Source organism: Schistocerca americana, chromosome 6 (assembly GCF_021461395.2).
Source record: "Schistocerca americana isolate TAMUIC-IGC-003095 chromosome 6, iqSchAmer2.1, whole genome shotgun sequence".
Lineage (NCBI taxonomy): Eukaryota > Metazoa > Arthropoda > Insecta > Orthoptera > Acrididae > Schistocerca > Schistocerca americana.
Window position 1 is genome coordinate 604,730,297 of NC_060124.1, and position 24,298 is coordinate 604,754,594.

At 41.5% G+C, this 24,298-nt stretch overlaps 1 protein-coding gene across 1 annotated transcript in view; it reads left to right on the plus strand.

Annotated features, from left to right (window-relative positions):
- Positions 1–24,298, plus strand: part of LOC124620340 (15-hydroxyprostaglandin dehydrogenase [NAD(+)]-like) — a 185,887-nt gene that overhangs the window by 120,579 nt on the left and 41,010 nt on the right. The window contains exon 6 of the mRNA XM_047147014.1: positions 12,785–12,939. Within this exon, the coding sequence (XP_047002970.1) occupies positions 12,785–12,939 (155 nt within the window). The remainder of the gene's footprint in view (positions 1–12,784; positions 12,940–24,298) is intronic.

Genomic DNA, 24,298 nt, shown 5'->3' on the forward strand with positions numbered 1-24,298 from the left:
GCCGACTCTGTTATCACACTACCACCCACACTGTTAGGAACAATTTGTGTATTATTTCTACTTTAGTTAGTTGCAGTTCATTTGCTACCGCCCTACCTTATTAGTCAAACAATTCATGCTAGTTTCTACTTCTTTTATACGGTGAGACACAACTTTTACAGCTTTTAAATAATTTTTCACTTTCTTCACTGACTTTACTATTCAAAATTGGATGCTCACTTTCACATACACCTAGAACTGTAGCTTTTTTATGCTCTACTTTCTGAACATTTTCTTGGATCTAACTCATTCTTTGCTTGCTTTTATTAGCTGTCCTACTCTAGTCTGCTTAATTCCTTTCTAACACTTTCAGAAGATTTCTTACAAATTTCCTCAACTTGATAAACTTTAACTTCGACTTTTTCATCAAAAGCCTTCAAGTAGTTTTGCAATATTTCCTTTAGATGAGAAACTTGGTTGTTTAACTTAGTATCAATTTCAACTTAGAACTCTTTATTGTTAATAGATAAATTGATCAATTTAGCTATTAACAATAAATCATTTTCACTATTAATATTTTTGTTTGTTTTTATTGATGCTAAGCATTAATGCTACTAACATTTCTTTTAAACTTTCTTGTTCAGTCTGCTTTACCAAGTTTGGCTCCTGTTCAATTCGGTCGAACTGGCTCATATCAAATAAATCAGAATCTCTAAAATCACGCAAACTATTATTAAAAGAGCCGGTAATCTCTCCCGTAGTTATATCTGACAAAACATTTTCTTCCTGTTTCTCTCCCACAATTATAACTAACTGTCATAAATTAGAAACTGAAACATCATTAATTTCTAACTCACCCACATTTTTCTGTCCTATAGTGCTTGTTTTCTGTTGGATATGAACTGTAGATTAAAACTGAAGAAACTGCAAAAAAGTGGGAATTTAAGGAGATGGGACCTGGATAAACTGAAAGAACCAGAGGTTGTACAGAGTTTCAGGGAGAGCATAAGGGAACAATTGACGGGAATGGGGGAAAGAACCACAGTAGAAGAAGAATGGGTAGCTTTGAAAGATGAAGTAGTGAAAGCAGCAGAGGACCTAGCAGGTAAAAAGACGAGGGTTAGTAGAAATCCTTGGGTAACAGAAGAAATACTGAATTTAATTGATGAAAGGAGAAAATATAAAAATGCAGTAAATGAAGCAGGCAAAAAGGAATACAAACGTCTCAAAAATGAGATCGACAGGAAGTGCAAAATGGCTAGGCAGGCATGGCTAGAGGACAAATGTAAGGATGCAGAGGTTTATCTCACTAGGGGTAAGATAGATACTGCCTACAGGAAAATTAAAGAGACCTTTCGAGAGAAGAGAACCACTTGTATGAATATCAAGAGCTCAGATGGAAACCCAGTTCTACGCAAAGAAGGGAAAGCAGAAAGGTGGAAGAAGTATATAGAGGGCCTATACAAGGGCAATGTACTTGAGGACAATATTATGGAAATGGAAGAGGATGTAGATGAAGATGAAATGGGAGATACGATATTGCGTGAAGATTTTGACAGAGCACTCAAAGACCTGAGTCGAAACAAGGCCCTGCGAGTAGACAACATTCCATTAGAACTACTGACGGCCTTGGGAGAGCCAGTCCTGACAAAACTCTACCATCTGGTGAGCAAGATGTATGAGACCGGCGAAATACCCTCAGAATATAATAATTCCAATCCCAAAGATAGCAGGTGTTGACAGATATGAAAATCACCGAACAATCAGTTTAATAAGTCACAGCTGCAAAATACTATCGCGTATTCTCTACAGACGAATGGAAAAACTGGTAGAAGCTGACCTCGCAGAAGATCAGTTTGGATTCCGTGATGTTGGAACACGTGAGGCAATACTGACCTTACGACTTATCTTAGAAGCTAGATTAAGGAAAGACAAACCTACGTTTCTAGCATTTGTAGACTTAGAGAAAGCTTTTGACAATGTAGACTGGAATACTCTCTTTCAAATTCTGAAGGTGGCAGGGGTAAAATACAGGGAGCGAAAGGCTATTTACAATTTGTACAGAAACCATAAATGGCAGTTATAAGAGTCTAAGAGTCGAGGAGCACGAAAGGGAAGCAGTGGTTGGGAAGGGAGTGAGACAGGGTTGTAGCCTCTCCCCAATGTTATTCAATCTGTATATTGAGCAAGCAGCAAATGAAACAGAAGAAAAATTCGGAGTAGGTATTAAAATCCATGGAGAAGAAATAAAAACTTTGAGGTTCGCAGACGACATTGTAATTCTGTCAGAGACAGCTAAGTACTTGGAAGAGCATTTGAACGGAATGGACAGTGTCATGAAAGGAGGGCATAAGATGAACATCAACAAAAGCAAAACGAGGATAATGGAATGTAGTCGAATTAAGTCGGGTGATGCTGAGGGAATTAGATTAGGAAATGAGACACCTTAAGTAGTAAAGGAGTTTTGCTATATGGGGAGCAAAATAACTGATGATGGTCGAAGCAGAGAGGATATCAAATGTAGACTGGCAATGGAAAGGAAAGTGTTTCTGAAGAAGAGAAATTTGTTAACATCGAGTATTGATTTAAGTGTCAGTAAGTCGCTTCTGAAAGTATTTGTATGGAGCGTAGCCATGTATGGAAGTGAAACATGGACGATAACTAGTTTGGATGAGAAGAGAATAGAAGCTTTCAAAATGTGTTGCTACAGAAGAATGCTGAAGATTAGGTGGGTAGATCACATAACTAATGAGGAGGTGTTGAATAGAAATGGGGAGAAGAGAAGTTTGTGGCACAACTTGACAAGAAGAAGGGACCGGTTGGTAGGACATGTTCTGGGGCATCAAGGGATCACAAATTTAGCATTGGAGGGCAGCGTGGAGGGTAAAAATCGTAGAGGGAGACCAAGAGATGAATACGCTAAGCAGATTCAGAAGGATGTAGGTTGCAGTAGGTACTGGGAGATGAATAAGCTTGCACAGGATAGAGTAGCACGGAGAGCTGCATCAAACCAGTCTCAGGACTGAAGACAACAACAACAACAGTGCTTGTGTGAGTGGCACTTCCATCAAGCTGAATTGCACCCTCTTCCTTCATAACTGCAGAATTAGCATTCCGTTCGCTTTTAAAAAGTCTTTCGATACAAGCAAACAACACATGAACTAAACTTATCTCTATTCGTCGACTGTAGTCTCGGCGCGCTGAAAGCTTGGGTCCGTCTTCTGCCTCCACCTGTAGCAGTTCGTGGGCTCCCATCTACTGCCAACACGACCTGGTGCAGAGCTCACCATTTTCAGCATAGTCGGCAGGACCAATTGCGGATCTCTGGTAGGGAACTGTCTGAATCAGAGGCTCAGACGGTTTTGCGACCGTGTATGCTGCAGATTCCTCGATTTGCGCCATACGGTGGTTGGGTTTAGATTTCTACTTAATAGGTCAGGAGTCCACTACATGCAGGAGGTGGTTACACGGTTGGCAGGGGCTGTGTGGCGTGGAGTGGGCGGTTTTTTACGTTAGAGGGTTGCGGGAAAACACAAAAAGGGCTTCAGTCTCAAAGGGTGCAGGCCGAACGCGGGAAGAACGTAGATACAGGAACCATTGGTATAACAGTTGTAAATTGTCGTAGCTGTGTTGAGAAAGTAACAGAGATCCAAGAGCTAATAGAAAGCACTGATGCTCGAATCGTTATAGGCACTGAAAACAGGCTAAAGCCGGAGATAAGATCAGCCGAAATTTTTGCGAAGAACCTAATGGTGCTCCGAAAAGGCAGGTTAAACACATTTGGCGGTGGCGTATTTGTTGCTGTTACAAGTAGTTTATCATGTAGTGAAATTGAAGTAGATAGTTACTGTGAGTTATTATGGGCACAGGACATTCTTGGAAGCGGAATAAATAATTGGATTCCTTTTATCGACGTCCCAACTCAGACGATACAATTTCTGAAAGCTTCAAAGAAAACTTGAGTTTCCTTTCAATCACGTACCCAACTCATACAATTATAGTTGGTGGTGACTTTAATTTACCTTCGATATGTTGGCGAAAATACTTTTTTAAATCCGAAGATGCGCATAAAACATCATTCGAAATTGTGCTTAACGCATTGTCTGAAAATTATTTCGAGCAGTTAGTTCATGACCAAAATCTCCAAGAATTGCGATCTTTTACAGAGGTTTCAAGAAGTTTAGCGCGGACTTCAATGCGAGATGTTTCCACAACGAAACTTTGTGTCGAAACCTGGCAGAAAATCCAAAGAGGTTCTGGTCGTAGTATCTACAGTATGTTAGTGGCAAGGGACAAGCAATGCTTTCTCTGAGCGACAGCAATGGAAATACTATCGACGATAGTGCTGCCAAAGCAGAGTTAGTAAATACACCGAAGAAGACGAAGTAAATATTCCAGAATTCGAATCAAGAACAGCTGCCAACCTGAGTAACGTAGAAGTAGATACCCTCGGAGTAGTGAAGCAACTTAAATTACTTAACAAAAGCTACTCTTCTGGTCCAGACTGTACACCAGTTAGGTTCCCTTCGGAACATGCTGATAAAACGGTAGTAGTAGTAGTAGAGGGGTTTGTGGGCGCACGACAGCAAGGTCTTCAGCGCCCGTTCAGTATCATAGTGAGACGGGTGTCAAGAAAAAAAAAACTCAGAACATTGACATAAAACGGAACATAAAACACGGGGAACAATCATTGAAAAATATGTGCTCACCCACACCGAAGCGTGGGATGAAGCAGAGCGTCAGCTGTAAAACATGGACAACACAGGAAGAAAATGGTAGAGGGAGCTAAAACAATGTAGCAGGTGGAAGTGGCTGGCTGACCTCAAGGAAAAAAGGGAGGAGTCAGCCACTCTGCAATACACTAAAACCTCAAGCCTAAAAGTTAAGGCCAGAGTCCAGACACATCACAAAACTTAAAAACCCTAGACACACACGTCTCATCGTTAGCTAAAACACAAGGCAGATCCCCATTAACTTGTGCTTTTGCCCTTGCATCACGGTATAAAATGCAGTCTTTTAAAATGTGCCGGACAGAGATGTGCACACCACAAGCATCACAAAACGGAGGATCCTCCCGCCGTAATAAATAGCTATGTGTGAGAGGACAGTGCCCGATCCGAAGACGTGTGAGGGCCACCTCTTCCCGCCTGAGCAGCCGGCAGGAGGAACGCCACGGCCGAGTGGTTGACTTTACCGACCGCAGTTTATTGGCCGTCACTGCCAGCCATTCGTCCTCACACAACTCCATGCACTTCCTCTGGAGTGCAGCGCTGACTGACTGCAAGGGAATAGGACACTGGACCACATCCTGCTGCCGGCCGGAGTGGCTGTGCGGTTCTAGGCGCTACAGTCTGGGGCCGAGCGACCGCTACGGTCGCAGGTTCGAATCCTGCCTCGGGCATGGATGTGTGTGATGTCCTTAGGTTAGTTAGGTTTAATTAGTTCTAAGTTCTAGGCGACTGATGACCTCAGAAGTTAAGTCGCATAGTGCTCAGAGCCATTTGAACCATTTGAACCACATCCTGCTCTCTGCAGGCCTCCTTGGCAGCCCGATCAGCCTGTTCATTGCCCCATATGCCGACGTGCCCAGGCACCCAGCAGAAGGATACCTCCTTACCCCGCCGTTGGAGCAAGTGCAGTTGGTCATGTATCAGCTGGACCATCTCCTCAGTCGGGTATAGGTTCTGCAGTGATTGTAAGGCACTAAGAGAATCGGAGGAGAGAAGAAATCGATCGCCCCGAACACGATGCATCATCTCCAGTGCCTTCAGGATCGCATGGAGCTCCGCTGCGAAAACGGTATATTCAGCAGGGAGGCGAATCCGGGTAACATGATCAGGGAACACCACAGAACAGCCAAGGAAATTCTCCTGTTTGGAGCCATCAGTGTAAACGACAGTGAAACCGTGGTGCACATCTAAAATGTTAAAAAACAGTGACTGGAATGTAGAATCTGGCGTGCCATCCTTCTTAAAACGAGTCAGATCTAAAAGAAGTTTGGGTCTCCGGAGGAGCCAAGGTGGAGATCTGCTCCAACCGCGACGTAAAACACGAAGACCAGCCATAGACATCGCACCGAGGCAATCCTGTGCGCGAATCCCATAGGGCTGCGTCGCACGTTGCCGGTTATGAAACAATCGTGCCAGAGGAGGCTGAGCAACGGTATGGTATGCAGGGGTGTATGGTGTGGACAAAGTTTTATACGCCTGGCGCACTGTAAGTAGCCGTCGCCGCATATGAAGTGGCGGTTCACCAGCCTCTGCACAGAGGCGTGGTATGGGGCTAGTTCTGAATGCCCCAGTGGCCAACCGAAGCCCTTCATGGTGCACAACGTCCAACAACTTTAAGTAAGAAGGCCTCGCAGACCCATACACCGTGCATCCATAATTGAGCCGAGATCGCACAAACGCCCTGTAAAACTGGAGCAGACAAGTCCTGTCAGCTCCCCATGTACTGTGGCTAAGACATTTTAAAATACTTAAAGCCTTAAGTGACCGCCGCTGATAAAACAGCTCTATATTTAACAATCATAACAACCGTTCGCTCGACGAAAGATCCGTACCCAAAAACTGGAAAGTTGCACAGGTCACACCAGTATTCAAGATAGGTAGTAGGATTAATCCACTTAATTAGAGGCCCATATCATTAACGTCGATATGCAGCAGGATTTTGGAACATATATTGCGTTCGAAATTATGAATTACCTCGAAGAAAATGGTCTATTGACACACAGTCAACACGGGTTTAGAAAACGTCGTTCCTGTGAAACACAACTAGTTCTTTATTCGCATGAAGTGTTGAGTGCTATTGAAAAGGGATTTCAGATTGATTCCGTATTTCTGGACTTCCGGAACTCTTTTGACACTGTATCGCACAAACGGCCTGTAGTGAAATTGCGTGCTTATGAAATATCGTCTCAGTTATGTGACTGGATTCGTGGTTTCCTGTCAGAGAGGTCACAGTTCGTAGTAACTGATGGAAAGTCATCGAGAAAAACAGAAGTCATTTCCGGCGTTCTCCAAGGTAGTGTTTTAGGCCCTTTGCTGTTCCTTATCTATATAAACGTTTTAGGAGACAGTCTGAGCAGCCGTCAGAGGTTGTTTGCAAATGGTGCTGTCGTTTATCGACTAGTAAAATGATCAGAAGATCAAAACAAATTTGAAAGCGATTTAAAGAAAATCTATATGGTGCATAAATTAGCAGTTGACCCTAAATAGTAAGACGTGTGTTTCCACAGGACTGCCACGTCCTGACGTACACAACGACAGCCCGCAAAAATTTCGCGTAATTACTTCCGGACTCAGGGACCCATGTACCGGCTAGTTCCGAATCCTCACTACTGCCTCGACGAGTCCAGTGTCTCTCCTTCGGCATCCAAGTGCCCTGTCACAGCCAGTGTCGTCTGCACCCTGCAACTCGTTTTCTGGAGCTGGCTGTCCAACGGAAAGATTTTTTTTGTGCGTCACGGTTTTACACTAATACAATGGGACACCTTTTAATGTCGTGTCGGACTCTCTTCTGCCCGGCGTAGTCCGGCAATTCGGCGTGGCACGGACTCAATAAGTTGTTGGCAACAGAGATTAGATTAGATTATATTAGATTAATTATTCATTCCATAGACCCACAAAAGAGGGGATCCTCGTGGGTGTGGAACATGTCAGATAAACACTTTACTAAAATGAAATTAGAAAAACTTGAGTTTCATTAATTTTAATGATGATTATGTACATGAATTATAATTAAACTTCTAATATTTACAGGTTCAATACTTAAATCTGCTTTCATTAAATCCATCATTCACACAGTAGCTAGTTACTTGGTTATTAGAACCAAGTATTGTCAAAAATTAAAGAAAATTGTTCATTTCAATGATCCTCAGTTAAGAACAGTCAAATCATGTACAATATTTAAAATTAAACTTCCACTGTTTACAGACTTAAGACTTACATCTGCTTTCCATACATCTATCATTCACACAGTAGCTAGTTACTGGGCTGTTACAATCAAGTACTGTCAAAAATTAACGTATAATAAATTTTCATTAAAATGGTCTACTGCACTTGTTGAGAAATTCATGGATGGAATAGAAGGAGTTGGCCACCAAAAATTCTTTTAAATTATGTTTAAATTGTGCCTTGTCTGAAACTAAACTCTTAATGGTTGCTGGTAACTTATTGAAAATATGCGTTGCTGAATACTGGACTCCTTTCTGGGCAAGAGTAAGTGATTTTAAATCTTTATGTATATTGTTCTTATTCCTAGTTTTGATACTGTGTACTAAGCAGTTAGTTGGAAAAAGAGATGTATTATTTACAACAAACTTCATTAAGGAATAAATATACTGAGAAGCTGTATGCCCAGTTCTTTGAATAGGTTTCGACATGATGTTCTTGGATTTTCACTACACATTACTCTTATTATACGCTTCTGTATTCTAAAATTTTTTTCTCTGTTTGTGGAGTTACCCCAAAATATGATGCCATATGACATAATGGAGTGAAAATAAGCAAATATGCCAGTTTTTTATATTTATATCTCGTATGTGTGACATCATTCACCTTGCAAACACAGACCTGTTTAGGAGCTTTAGCAGTTCGTTAGTATGTCGCTCCCAACTGAATTCATTATCAAGTTTACACTCTCAACTTCAACTATTTCCATGTCATCATATTTTGTACTCACACTAGAAGGAAATCTCTTGGAAGTTCTGAACTGAATGTAGTAGGTCTTATCAAAGTTTAATGGCAGTGAATTGGCTGTGAACCATTTATTAATGTCAGTAAAAATATGATTAGCTGCCCTTTCTGAATGTATATTTGATTTACTATTTATTGCAGTGTTGAGCTACGCTGTCGTTTTAGCCATCAGTAATTAGGAAAGTGTTGCCGGTGCAAGGATTTTGAGCACGAGCTGACCTGTCGATTACACGACATAAATGTTCGATGGGATTCGTGTCGTGCTATCTGGATGGCCAAGTCTCTCACATGAATTGCCCAGAATGTTCATCAAGGCACCGCGAACTTACGACGCATTGTCACCCATAAAACTTCCATCGTTGTTTGGGAACATGACGTTCATGAATGGCCGCAAATGGTCTCCAAGAAGCGGACATCCATAGGACCCTGTCCATTCTACGTAAACACAGCCCACACCCTTATGGAGCCACCACCAGCTTGCCCAGTGCCTTATTCACAACCTGGATGCGTGACTTCGTGCTCTCTACAACACAGTCCAACCCTACCACCAGCTCTTACCAACTGAAACCAGGACTCATCTGAGCAGGTCACGGTTTTCCAGTCGTCTAGGTTCCAACCGATAAGGTCACGAGCCTATAACAGACGCTTGCAGGCGAAGTCGTGGTTTCAGCAAAGGCACTCGCGTCGGTTGTATGTTGCTATAGTTCATTAATGCCAAATTTCTCCGCTATGTCCTAACGGATACGTTCTTCGTCTGTCGCACATTGATTTCTGCCGTTGTTTCACGCAGTGTTGCTTGTCTGCTTGCACTGACACCTCTACGCAAACGGCTGAGCGATTCTAGGCGCTTCAGTCCGGAACCGCGCTACTGCTACAGTCGCAGGTTCGAATCCTGCCTGGGGCATGGATGTGTGTGATGTCCTTAGGTCAGTTAGGTTTAAGTAGTTCTAAGTTCTAGGGGACTGATGACCTCAGATGTTAAGTCCCATAGTGTTCAGAGCCATTTGAACCATTTTTCTCTACACACACGCCTCAGCTCTGGATCGTCAAGCGGCGGTCGTCGGCCACTGTGTTGGCCGTGGCGAGGCACAGCGCCCGGAATGTGGTATTCTCAGCACACTCTTGACACTGTGGATCGCGGAATACTTAACTCCCTAACGATTTCCGAAATGAGATGTCCCGTGCGCTTAGCGCCAGCCACCATCCCGCATCCAAAGTTTGTTAATTCACGTCGTTCGGTGATAAGCACGTCGGAGATGTTTTCACGTGAATCACTGAGTACAGACAAGAGCTCCGCCAATGGACTGCCGTGTTATACCTAGTGCAAGCGATACTAGCGCCATCTGTATACGTGCACATCGCCATCCCATCACTTTCATCGGTTCAGTATACGTCTCTGTTTCCTGATTTATTCTGTTAGTTAGTATTAGCCACCATACATCACGTCAACATCAACACAGATTCCTACTCTCCTAACATACATACAAATAATGAAAATGATCACGAGACACATAAATCACTAATCACCATCTGAACTTTAAATGTGTCTGACCGGAGCTATTTGTTACCGACACACTACGGCATTCCGACTTTGTCATCCTGGACTACACGAAATTCTGTAGTAATGAAACAATAACTTAATGCACAACACAAATAACAACCAAAAAACATCGTAAGAAATAAGACATAGGGTCAGAATCCACTAAAGAAATTCTGAAAGGAAAAGATAAGATTTGCACACCACAGATCATATATAATAAACTCTACCCTTTGAATTTACAATACACAAATTGGAATTGTAACAAAGCTAGTTGTAGTTACATACGACAGAAATGAAATTTTTTCACTGAGCTAGTGGTCAATCCTCCTTCAAAATTGGTGAACTATAAATTACGTACTGAAAGGATAATTCCCTAACAACTTAAAAAAGCTGTCATTTTGTGAATTATCCTGGACCAGGATCACCATTACTTTACGTAAATTCCCATTTTGTTTATAACGTATAGCGTTTATACATGTGGTTGCCTAAAGTTTTCTCCTCAGTGTAACTGTAACATCTACAAATAACTGAACCGTCCTTGCCACTGACAACCTATACTTAGGGATTTCCGTAAAACGAAGTATCGTGTTGTGGTTTTTCTTAACTTCAGCTGAGCAAATCAAACCAATTATTCCTGTTGGGATGCTGCTAGGATGAATCATAACTTGGACAAAGTAAATTATTTATTGTCGAAAAATGTATATATTGTAAAAATTGTATAAATATGAAGTACACAATCTCCTATTCTATGCTAAATGTGACTTAGAGATGGCTAGAACATGCATTTGATTTTCTTTTCACCGCACCCTCGTTCATTAGGTTGATACAATAGCGGCTGATACTGAATAACGGTGAGGAACAGGAGACCCATACTGTGACTCGCACTTACAGAATGAAGCTCACTGGACAAGCAAAAGGAACGCAACACATTAACTGTGAGTGCTTCCCTGTCCGCCGAACCGCAGTGTAGATATCAGCTTTTTAAGTAGGGAGGAGCTATACTCCACGGATGATCTGTTAGTTGGGGCGCCTATTATTCTCTGCCTGCACAGCGGACACAAACTCCAAGGCTGAAATTATCTCAGCACAAGCCTGAACACGAGTGAAGATGTCTGGTTTATCGCTAGCCGGACAAAAAAATTCGCCTCAGTAGTACTTTCGTAAAGAAACTCTTCAGTGTACGTCAGAATCCACAGAGAGATAAAGACTCGCCATTCGGGTAAACAGAATACAACTCTGTTCATAGAGAAACGACTTCGCACGGTCCCTGTGTCAAAATGAACACTTCTCAAAGTCTGACCGCCAGACTCCCCGCTGTGGCTCTCGCCGGCAATATCTCTAGGTTGATACCCAGACGGAAGTGTCTTGAGCAGATCGCTACAGTAATGTATCTCAACTCCATACACATGCTCCGTCCTGGGCACATGGTGTCTTATATTGTCACTGAGGCGATGAATCCCAGCTGCCGTTACAGAAACATGGGTGCCACTACATAAATCTTGCCAGCCAGTTCCGTGTAGCTCGGCAGGCCGAAGTGGCCGAGCGGTTCTACGCGCTACAGTCTGGAACCGCGCGACTGCTACGGTCGCAGGCTCGAATCCTGCCTCGGGCATGGGTGTGTGTGATGTCCTTAGGTTAGTTAGGTTTAAGTAGTTGTAAGTTCTAGGGGACTGATGACCTCAGCAGTTAAGTCCCATAGTGCTCAGAGACATTTGAACTATTTCAACCCTGTAGCTCGTACTCTTTTCAGAAGATTTGCCCCTCCTACGTACCTATCACTCCGCCAATCAAATACGCACCTCTCCTTTTTGGTGGAAAGTGTGACCCGTCACATTCCACTAAAAGATTCGTCGGAGGTCAGCTCGCGACCGTCTGTCACCTCACTCATTTCTGCGCACTAAAAAGGTTGTCTTTTCGCGTTGATCTACCCTCAACGCTTTTCTCCTAGGTGCACTACTCTGAAATATTTTTCGTGGTCCACCAGAGTGCACTCTCCCACCGGTAAAATCCACATTCTGGGGGCTCTGAGGCCTCCAGCGTTGTAAACTGCCACATTCTCTCTTTGCTCTCTCTCAACGCAGTAAATATCCGCCCCTGGAAAACCCGACAACTTTCTCCCCAGCCCCTCTTTAGGCAATATTGGCTTCGAAGGAACAAATTGCTCATATTGCCCTTTGTGTGAGAACTAAGCTGCAATCAACTCTCAGACTTGCAGTGTTACAGAAATTGTTGGTAAGTGGTGCTAGATAGCATCAGCCAATCCGATTGTGCATTAGAAACAATGCAGAAATATAAAAATAAATCGAAAATAATTTGCAGAATATTAAATGTACGGTCGCACAATGTTGCCGCCGTACACTGTGTGACCACCGTAACAAGGTCGATCGAACTGTGGATGTTGCAACTAAGAAACCTAATGCCCCCCCTCACCGCGGTGACTCTTTCTCCGTGTCTTGCGGCAGTGTATGCTATGCAGGCTTTTGAGATGTGGTCAGTTTAATGTGACTCTTTGCTCGAGTGTGTTGTGTTTTGTGATCTGCTGTGCCACTGGCTGCTGCCGACGTTGCAGACGCAGTTCCACTGGCAGCGGACGGGCGTGCGGGTGGTGGCGCTGTGCCCCGGCGTCACGCACACGCAGCTGATCGCGCAGGCGGGCGGCCGCCAGCCGGACCCCGACCAGGGCGCGCTGGCCGTGCGGGAGCTGGCCGCGCTGCCGCAGCAGCGGTGAGTGCGCGCGCGTGCTCACCACTGGTACAAGCAATCTGTAGGTTACTCCAAGGAAAAGGGCCTACATCACAAAAACCCTTCAGAATTTTGTTATATCTGTCATTATCGCTACAGAAAAAATAATCCTGACCCTACTAATTACATATATATATATGTATATATGCGCTTCCTGAATAGTAAACCGATACACTGTCTGCAGTCAGTCAGGAGCCTTTTCCATGAGTCTTCTTCTTGTGAGCAGGGAAAGGTCTGTCTGTCTGTCTGTCTGTCTCTCTCTCTCTCTCCAAAAAATCAGTATAAATTTGAAAACTGAATAAATCACGGAATAATGTAGATACAGAGGTACAAATTGACACACATGCTTGGAATGACACGGGGTTTTATTAGAACCAAAAAAATACAAAAGTTCAGAAAATGTCCCACAGATGGCGCTTCATTTGATCAGAATATCAATAATTAGCATAACAAAGACAAAGCAAAGATGACGTTCTTTACAGGAAATGCTCAATATGTCCACCATCATCCCTCAACAATAGCTGTAGTCGAGGAATAATGTTGTGAACAGCACTGTAAAGCATGTCCGGAGTTAAGATAAGGCATTGGTGTCGGATGTTGTCTTTCAGCATCCCTAGAGATGTCGGTCGATCACGATGCACTCGCGACTTTAGGTAACCCCAAAGCCAATAATCGCACGGACTGAGGTGTGGGGACCTGGGAGGCCAAGCATGACGATAGTGGCGGCTGAGCGCACGATCATCACCAAACGACGCGCGCAAGAGATCTTTCACGTGTCTAGCAATATGTGGTGGAGCGCCATCCTGCATAAACATCGTACGTTCCAGCAGGTGTTTATCAGCCAGGCTGGGGATGATGTGACACTATAACCTATCGGCGTACTTCTCACCCGTCACGGTAGCAGTTACAAAACCAGAATGAAGCATTTCCTCGAAGAAAAAAGGACCGATAACGTTGTTTTTTTGGTTCTAATAAATTAATAAATCCCATGTCATTCCAAGCATGTGTGTCAATTTTTACCTCTCTATCTACATTATTCCGTAGTTTGTTAAGTTTTCAAATTTATACTGACTTTTTGATCACCCGGTATATATATATATATATGTCCATTGATCGTGACCGGGGCAAATATCTCACGAAATAAGCGTCAAACGAAAAAACTACAAACAACGAAACTTGTCTAGCTTGAACGGGGAAACCAGATGGCGCTATGGTTGGCCCGCTAGATGGCGCTGCCATAGCTCGAACGGATATCAACTGCGGTTTTTTTTAAATAGGAACCCCCATTTTTTATTACATATTAGTGTAGTACGTAAAGAAATGTGAATGCTTTAGTTGGACCACTTTTTTCGCTTTGTGATAGATGGCGCTGTGATAGTCACAAACATATGGCTCACAATTTTAGACGAACAGTTGGTAACAGGTAGGTTTTTTAAATTAAAATACAGAACGTAGGTGCCTTTGAACATTTTATTTCGGTTGTTCCAATGTGATACATGTACCTTCGTGAACTTATCATTTCTGAGAACGCATGCTGTTACAGCGTCATTACCTGTAAATACCACATTAATGCAAAAAATGCTCAAAATGATGTCCGTCAACCTCAACGCATTTGGCAATACGTGTAACGACATTCCTCTCAATAGCGAGTAGTTCGCCTTCCGTAATGTTCGCACATGCATTGACAATGCGCTGACGCATGTTGTTAGGCGTTGTCGTTGGATCACGATAGCAAATATCCTTCAACTTTCCCCACAGAAAGAAATCCGGGGACGTCAGATCCGTTGAACGTGCGGGCCATGGTATGGTGCTTCGCCGACCAATCCACCTGTCATGAAATATGCTATTCAATACCGCTTCAACCGCACGCCAGCTATGTGCCGGACATCCATCACGTTGGAAGTACATCGCCATTCTCTCATGCAGTGAAACATCTTCTAGTAACATCGGTAGAACATGACGTAGGAAGTCAGCATACTTTGCACCATTTAGATTGCCATCGATAAAATGGGGGCCAATTATCCTTCCTCCCATAATCCGCCCCATACATTAACCCGCCAAGGTCGCTGATGTTCCACTTGTCGCAGCCATCGTGGATTTTCCGTTGTCCAATAGTGCATATTATGCCGGTTTACGTTACCGCTGTTGGTGAATGACGCTTCGTCGCTAAATAAAACGCGTGCAAAAAATCTGTCATCGTCCCGTAATTTCTCTTGTGCTCAGTGGCAGAACTGTACACGACGATCAAAGTCGTCGCCATGCAATTCATGGTGCATAGAAATATGGTACGCGTGCAATTTGTCTGCTACTGATGTACGGATTAGCCGCAACAGCAGCTAGAACACCTACCTCGGCATCATCATTTCTTGCAGGTCGTGGCTGACGTTTCACATGTGGCTGAACACTTCCTGTTTCCTTAAAGAACGTAACTATCCGGCGAACGGTCAGGACACTTGGATGATAGCGTCCAGGATACAGAGCAGCACACATAGCACACGCCCCTTGGGCATCTTGATCACAACAGCCATACATCGACACGATATCGACCTTTTCCGCAATTGGTAAACGGTCCATTTTAACACGGGTAATGTATCACGAAGCAAATACCGTCCGCACTGGTGGAATGTTACGTGGTACCACGTACGTATACGTTTGAGACTTATACAGCGCCATCTATTACAAATCGAAAATAGTGGTCCAACTAAAACATTCATATTTCTTTACGTACTACATGAATATGTAATAAAAAAGGGGGTTCGTATTTTTAAAAAACGCAGTTGATATCTGTTTGACCTATGGCAGCGCCATATAGCGGGCCAACCATAGCGCCATCTGGTTTCCCCGTTCAAGCTAGACGAGTTTCGTTCTTTATAGTTTTTATGTTTGATGCTTATTTCGTGAGATATTCGGCCCGGCCACTATCAATGGACCACCCTGAATCAGTAGTAAGCGGGTACATTGAGTGGACTTGGGAGAGAAAAATATGACGCCAGTATAACAGCAGGTAACAGCAATAATATTAAAAAATTTCAGTGAAACTAAAAATTCATTGTTATTATTTTTCATTGTCTTTAAACCATTTCATTAAACAGTCCATCTTCAAAAAACTGAAAATCCCTGTGAGTTATAAATTTGAAATAACTGTCTGGTAAAAGAATCTTAAACTTGTTATTAAACTTAGTATAATTTCCCCCCATATCTAGGTTTAAAATATTCACACCCAGTAATGTTATACAAAACATTTACTACTAGCTCGCAAATTATTTTAAACACATTAGAATTGCTTTCATTGTTGAGGTTTCTGGCTAGGGGCTACATTTATATGGAATAAATTTTTTATTAAGAAAATTTAATTTCAGTTTTTTTTATTTTTATTATTAAATTTTTTCTACATAAATGGGACAGCTGATAAAACAGCAACAAAAAGCCTGTAACTGTTGAAGAGATATCAAAAATGATATGTAATAAATCTGAATTATATTATTCACTTTTTTAAGATGATGAAGAAGAAGAGATTCCAGATTTTCTTTGTCATGAAGATGAAGAAGATGACAGCATCAGTGTATAATGTACATATGGCCATGTACCTATTTTGTTTTCCAGAACATATCATTTATCATCATAAGGACTCAATGCTTTTTTATGTACCTTAGTCGAACAGATTTTATGTTCAATGCTTCTTATTAAATTTAGAGTCCCGTATTCTTCAATATCGTTATATAAACAATCTTTTTAATGTTATAAGCTTATCTTATTTTTAACAACAAGTTTCTTGGCTCATTTTGATTTTTTTTGTCCCTGTCGCCAACTTCATAATCCCACAATTTTGCTCACAAACCACAAAATTCTTCCATTATTTTTCCACTACATTCATTTCCCTGCCCCCCATGAACCATGGACCTTGCCGTTGGTGGGGAGGCTTGCGTGCCTCAGCGATACAGATGGCCGTACCGTAGGTGCAACCACAACAGAGGGGTATCTGTTGAGAGGCCACACAAACGTGTGGTTCCTGAAGAGGGGCAGCAGCCTTTTCAGTAGTTGCAGGGGCAACAGTCTGGATGATTGACTCATCTGGCCTGGTAACACTAACCAAAACGGCTTGCTGTGCTGGTACTGCGAACGGCTGAAAGCAAGGGGAAACTACAGCTGTAATTTTTCCCAAGGGCATGCAGCTTTACTGTATGGTTAAATGATGATGCCTCTTGGGTAAAATACTCCGGAGGTAAAATAGTCCCCCATTCGGATCTCCGGGTGGGGACTACTCAAGAGGATGTCGTTATCAGGAGAAAGAAAACTGGCGTTCTGCGGATCGGAGCGTTGAATGTCAGATCCCTTAATCGGGCAGGTAGGTTAGAAAACTTAAAAAGGGAAATGGATAGGTTAAAGTTAGATATAGTGGGAATTAGTGAAGTTCGGTGGCAGGAGGAATAAGACTTTTGGTCAGGTGATTACAGGGTTACAAATACAAAATCAAATAGGGGTAATGCAGGAGTAGGTTTAATAATGAATAAAAAAGTAGGAGTGTGGGTAAGCTACTACAAACAGCATAGTGAACGCATTATTGTGGCCAAGATAGACACGAAGCCCACACCTACTACAATAGTACAAGTCTATATGCCAACTAGCTCTGCAGATGATGAAGAAATTGATGAAATGTATGATGAGATAAAAGAAATTATTCAGATAGTGAAGGGAGACGCAAGTTTAATAGTCATGGGTGACTGGAATTTGATAGTAGGAAAAGGGTGAGAAGGAAACATAGTAGGTGAATATGGATTGGGGGAAAGAAATGAAAGAAGAAGCCGCCTGGTAGAATTTTGCACAGAGTATAACTTAATGATAGCTAACATTTGGTTCAAGAATCATAAAAGAAGGTTGTACACATGGAAGAATCCTGGAGATACTAAAAGGTATCAGATAGATTATATAATGGTAAGACAGAGATTTAGGAACCAGGTTTTAAATTGTAAGACATTTCCAGGGGCAGATGTGGATTCTGACCACAATCTATTGGTTATTAACTGCAGATTGAAACTGAAGAAACTGCAAAAAGGTGGGAATTTAAGGAGATGAGACCTGGATAAACTGAAAGAACCAGAGGTTGTACAGAGTTTCAGGGAGAGCATAAGGGAACAATTGACAGGAATGGGGGAAAGAAATACAGTAGAAGAAGAATGGGTAGCTCTGAGGGATGAAGTAGTGAAGGCAGCAGAGGATCAAGTAGGTAAAAAGACGAGGGCTAATAGAAATCCTTGGGTAACAGAAGAAATATTGAATTTAATTGATGAAAGGAGAAAATATAAAAATGCAGTAAATGAAGCAGGCAAAAAGGAATACAAACGTCTCAAAAATGAGATCGACAGGAAGTGCAAAATGGCTATGCAGGGATGGCTAGAGGACAAATGTAAGGATGTAGAGGCTTGTCTCACTAGGGGTAAGATAGATACTGCCTACAGGAAAATTAAAGAGACCTTTGGAGAGAAGAGAACCACTTGTATGAATATCAAGAGCTCAGATGGCAACCCAGTTCTAAGCAAAGAAGGGAAGGCAGAAAGGTGGAAGGAGTATATAGAGGGTTTATACAAGGGCGATGTACTTGAGGACAATATTATGGAAATGGAAGAGGATGTAGATGAAGATGAAATGGGAGATAGGATACTGCGTGAAGAGGTTGACAGAGCACTAAAAGACCTGAGTCGAAACAAGGCCCTGGGAGTAGACAACATCCATTAGAACTACTGACGGCCTTGGGAGAGCCAGTCAAGACAAAACTCTACCATCTCGTGAGCAAGATGTATGAGACAGGCGAAATACCCACAGACTTCAAGAAGAATATAATAATTCCAGTCCCAAAGAAAGCAGGTGTTGACAGATGTGAAAATTACCGAACTATCAGTTTAATAAGTCACAGCTGCAAAATACTAACGCGAATTCTTTACAGACGAATGGAAAAACTGGTAGAAGCCGACCTCGGGGAAGATCAGTTTGGATTCCGTAGAAATGTTGGAACACGTGAGGCAATACTAACCTTACGACTTATCTTAGAAGAAAGATTAAGAAAAGGCAAACCTACGTTTCTAGCATTTGTAGACTTAGAGAAAGCTTTTGACAACGTTAACTGGAATACTCTCTTTCAAATTCTGAAGGTGGCAGGGATAAAATACCGGGAGCGAAAGGCTATTTACAATTTGTACAGAAACCAGATGGCAGTTATAAGAGTCGAGGGGCATGAAAGGGAAGCAGTGGTTGGGAAAGGAGTGAGACAGGGTTGTAGCCTCTCCCCGGTGTTATTCAATCTGTATATTGAGCAAGCAGTAAAGGAAACAAAAGAAAAATTCGGAGTAGGTATTAAAATTCACGGAGAAGAAGTAAAAACTTTGAGGTTCGCCGATGACATTGTAATTCTGTCAGAGACAGCAAAGGACTTGGAACAGCAGTTGAACGGAATGGACAGTGTCTTGAAAGGAGGATATAAGCTGAACATCAACAAAAGCAAAACGAGGATAATGGAATGTAGTCAAATTAAATCGGGTGATGCTGAGGGGATTAGATTAGGAAATGAGACACTTAAAGTAGTAAAGGAGTTTTGCTATTTAGGGAGTAAAATAACTGATGATGGTCGAAGTAGAGAGGATATAAAATGTGGAGTGGCAATGGCAAGGAAATCGTTTCTGAAGAAGAGAAATTTGTTAACATCGAGTATAGATTTAAGTGTCAGGAAGTCGTTTCTGAAAGTATTTGTATGGAGTGTAGCCATGTATGGAAGTGAAACATGGACGATAACCAGTTTGGACAAGAAGAGAATAGAAGCTTTCGAAATGTGGTGCTACAGAAGAATGCTGAAGATAAGGTGGGTAGATCACGTAACTAATGAGGAGGTATTGAATAGGATTGGGGAGAAGAGAAGTTTGTGGCACAACTTGACTAGAAGAAGGAATCGGTTGGTAGGACATGTTTTGAGGCATCAAGGGATCACAAATTTAGCATTGGAGGGCAGCGTGGAGAGTAAAAATCGTAGAGGGAGACCAAGAGATGAATACACTAAGCAGATTCAGAAGGATGTAGGTTGCAGTAGGTACTGGGAAATGAAGAAACTTGCAGAGGATAGAGTAGCATGGGGAGCTGCATCAAACCAGTCTCAGGACTGAAGACCACAGCAACAACAACAACATTCATTTCTCCTAAAACTTTTCCTTTCATAAGTCTATAACGAAAATCATACATCAGTTTTTTACATAAACCAAGCATACTCATATCAATGTGAGTTGCTTCATTAAACATAATTTCAGTTTTCTTCAGGTGAATTGCAGCAAAATTTTCATTAAATATTACTCGCTCTTTGAAGTTACGCTTTGTCCCAAGTCTATCACATTTACCTCCATTTGAAACTAATTTTATATCCACTCTGTTTCTAACATTTTTCCAAGTACTGCATAATTCCTCAATTTGTAGAAATCTCTGTGTATTTTTGTTATCTTGATTCATAGAAATAGATAGTGTTTAAGATTTCTGTAGGGAACTGCTACTTTTACCTATCAAAGTAGTTATAAACTTATTTTCTTTAGTTTGAGGCACAATTTTAGTTTTGGGAGCTTATATGTTTATGTAAATCAAGCAGTTCTCTAGGATATTCTAGATCAAATATATTTCCAATGTTGGAAGTGTCTGACATCTCACTTACTTTTGTAGAATTAAAAGATTCTAGATTGTTCAAATCCAACATATGGTGTATATTGACTCATGACATATCCACACAGATTGTCTGCATCTAAATATGCTAAATAGTTTTATATCATTTTTACATCATAATCTTTCATGCGTTTGTTATTTGCTTTCACATATATTTTACAACATTGGGATTGCCACCTCTTTTCCTTTTTCTACCATAAGAATCATATCGTAATAATGTAATAATTCAAGTTGTTGTGACTTAGCAAGACAGTCAAGTCACAACGAGAGGAAGCCGAAAGGCACGCGTTAAGCTCACGCAGATTGGCGTGAGTTCTGGAACAGTTAAAAGGAAATGAGAACTTAGAAAATGGACGCAGTTGCTGTAATACTTAACTTTAATCCACATTTGTAGAACATCGCTCTTGATGATACATGCTTCACAATATTAATTATCAAAGCTATGGCGCCTTGCTAGGTCGTAGCAAATGTAGCTGAAGGCTATGCTAACTATCGTCTCGGCAAATGAGAGCGTATTTGTCAGTGAACCATTCCTATGAACGTCGGCTGTACAACTGGGCGAGTGCCAGGACGTCGCTCTAGACCTTCCGTGTGGTGGCACTCGGTCTGCAATCACTAACAGTGGTGACACGCGGGTCCGACGTATACTAACGGACCGCGGCCGATTTAAAGGCTACCACCTAGCAAGTGTGGTGTCTGGCGGTGACACCACACAAGTAGTTGTCCAGTCGTTTTTAACAGTCCATCCCAAGTTAAACCAGGTACAGTAAAGTACCAGAATGGACCCAAATCGCATGTTTTTATACAATTTTTTCTAACATTTTCAAAGACAAGAACAACAACAGAAAATCAGGTTTAAGATACACATCAGGTCAAAGTTTTTGTATTAAATTTTTTCCAAACTAATTTTGTATGGTGATAATCTTCATAATTTCCTTCACAATCATTCAGTTTATTGTTAAATTCTTGTCTCAGTGGAAACTGTTTCTTAAAATTTCTTCCACTATCCGTAGAATTGTATCTTGATTACGTGACTAACTAGATTTTCTGGAAAATAACTTGACTGACTCGATTTTCTGGAGATAATTAATGTTCGACATTTGGTTCTTTTTCAAATCGGATGAAAGTTTGTCAAGGCTTGAAGTCATGAATCTGAATGTACCAATAAACTCTATCTTTAAATTTTCTGTATTCTTGCCAAAACTAATATATCTTTCTTCATTGTTGGGTCTCAAATCTATTTGTTTTTGTGGCACATCTGAGTTCTTTTATGATCAAATGAGAATCATATCCTGATAGATTATGCAATAAACTGGCACAAAGTTAGGATGTTTCAGTTGTCAGTTACATCAATTACAAATGTATTTATAGATGATCATGTTGATGAATCTTTTCATTATTTTTTTCCATAATGATGTCTACATAATGAGCATATTTTAGATCTTACATGTCTTGATTGTTCATCAATGGTCTCATTTATACAGTTTAAGAAACATTTCTTCAACCTCTTTTTTCATATGAGGTTTGGAACTTTAACAGTGGCAACTATTTATTTAGAGTTCATACAAAATAGATACGAGTTTCAGAGTTTTACTGACCTTCAAAATAGTCACCAGCATTATGTATAACCCGTTGCCAGCGATGTGAAAGTCGTAGGATACTCTTAGCAGTGCCAGTTGTGTTGACAGTTTGAGGGGCGCGGTCTATTGCCAGACGAATTTATAGCAGTTCTGAAGCGAATATGGTCGTAGGTTGTGATCCCAAAATGAACAGCATAGAGACGGAAGTGATGACACTTTCTGCAGGACCTGACCATCATTTTGCAGGACAATGCAGGACAATGCTCAAGCACGTACAGTGCAAGCTGTTCCTGATTTGTTTGACTGATGGGGCTGCTAAGTCCTATACCACTTACTGCACTCCCCTGACTTAAGCCCTCGTGAGTTCAACTCGATTTCTGGGCTGAAGGAAACACTTCACGGCATGGCATTCGCTTCAGAACTGTTACGAATTCGTCGGGCAATAGACGGCGCCGCTCGAACTGTCAACACAACTGGCACTGCTAAGAGTATCCTACGTCTTCCAAGTCGCTGGCATCGGGTTATACACAATGCTGGTGACTACTTTGAAGGTCAGTAAAACTTTGAAACACGAATCTATTTTGTACGAGCTGTAAATAAATAGTTGCCATTGTTCAAGTTCCAACCCTCGTAAACTGAACGAATTTTTTATGACAATTTGTTCCGTGATATATGACTAGATCTTTATAGTTCCCGTTGATGTACTCGATATAGTAACAAAAGCCACTTGGCTCAAGTTTGTGATACATAGTACGAGATTCATTTAATTTTAATTCTATTAGATTTATCTTGTCATTGTTGCATGCTTTGGTAGTTTAGTTTTTGAATCTCTGCATGTTAATCTAATTGGTTACACACACTTCTTCTTCTTTCGTCAGTGTCTACAGTAGAGTTCCACAGAACCTGTCGATAGTCGTTTCTTAGTTTGTTTTGAAAGCTAGTGATCGCTCATTGGCATTAGCCAGTCAGTGAGGAGACGTCGACCAAGACAGAGCAGCAGCAGGAAAGTACCCGATTTTGTGACATTTTAAGAGTTTTTAACCAGGAGCGAATCATATGCTTTGGTAGTTCATATGTGCTTTGGTAGTTTAGTTTTTGAATCTCTGCGTGTTAATCTAATTTATTGGAGGCTGTTCTTGCGTTTTCGTCAGTGTCTACGAAAGTTGAAGTAGATGGCTCCTATAAGTTGGTATGGGTAGAGGCCATTCTTAGCAACCGGAATAAAATAATAATTCGATCCTTTTACCTATCTCCCAACTCTGATGATACAACTGCTGAAAGGTCCAAACATGTACCTGAGTCACACGATTGTAGTTGGTGGTGATCTCAATTTACTCTCGATATTTTGGCGACAATAAAAGTTTAAATCCGGAGGCACCATAAAACATCATAAGAAATTGTGCTAAACGAGTTCTTTAAAAATTATTTTGAGCAATTAGTTCATGAGCTCACTCAAATAGTAAACGATTGTGAAAACATGCTTGACCTCTTAGTAACAAATAATTCTGAGCTAATAAATATCAAAATCAATACAGGGATTAGTGAACACTGGGTGGTCATGGCGAGAATGACTGCTGTAACTCCCAAATCATCCGGAAATAAACCAAAAATATATGTATTCAGAAGAGGAGATAAAAATTCACTTGACAGCTTTTTGAGTAACAATCTCACTCGTTCCAAACAAACAGTGTTAAGTGTCGACCAGATGTGGCTTGAATTCAAGCAAGTAAATTAACAAACGACGTAAATAATCCCTTATGGTACACAAAACAGTCAGAACACTGTTGCAGAAAGAACGAAAAAAGAATGCGGAATGTAAACGAACGCAAAATCCCCAAGACTGGCGATCATTTACAGAAGCTCGATATTTAGCGCGGACTTCAAAGCGAGATGCTTATAGTAGTTTTCACAACGAAACTTTGTCTCAAAACCTGGCAGAAAATCCAAAAAAGTTCTGGTCGCATGTTAAGTCTGCTGGTGGCAAGACAATCAATGCCTTCTCTGCGCCATAGCAATGAAAATACATCGATGACAGGGCTGCTAATGCAGAGTTACTAAACACAACCTTCTGT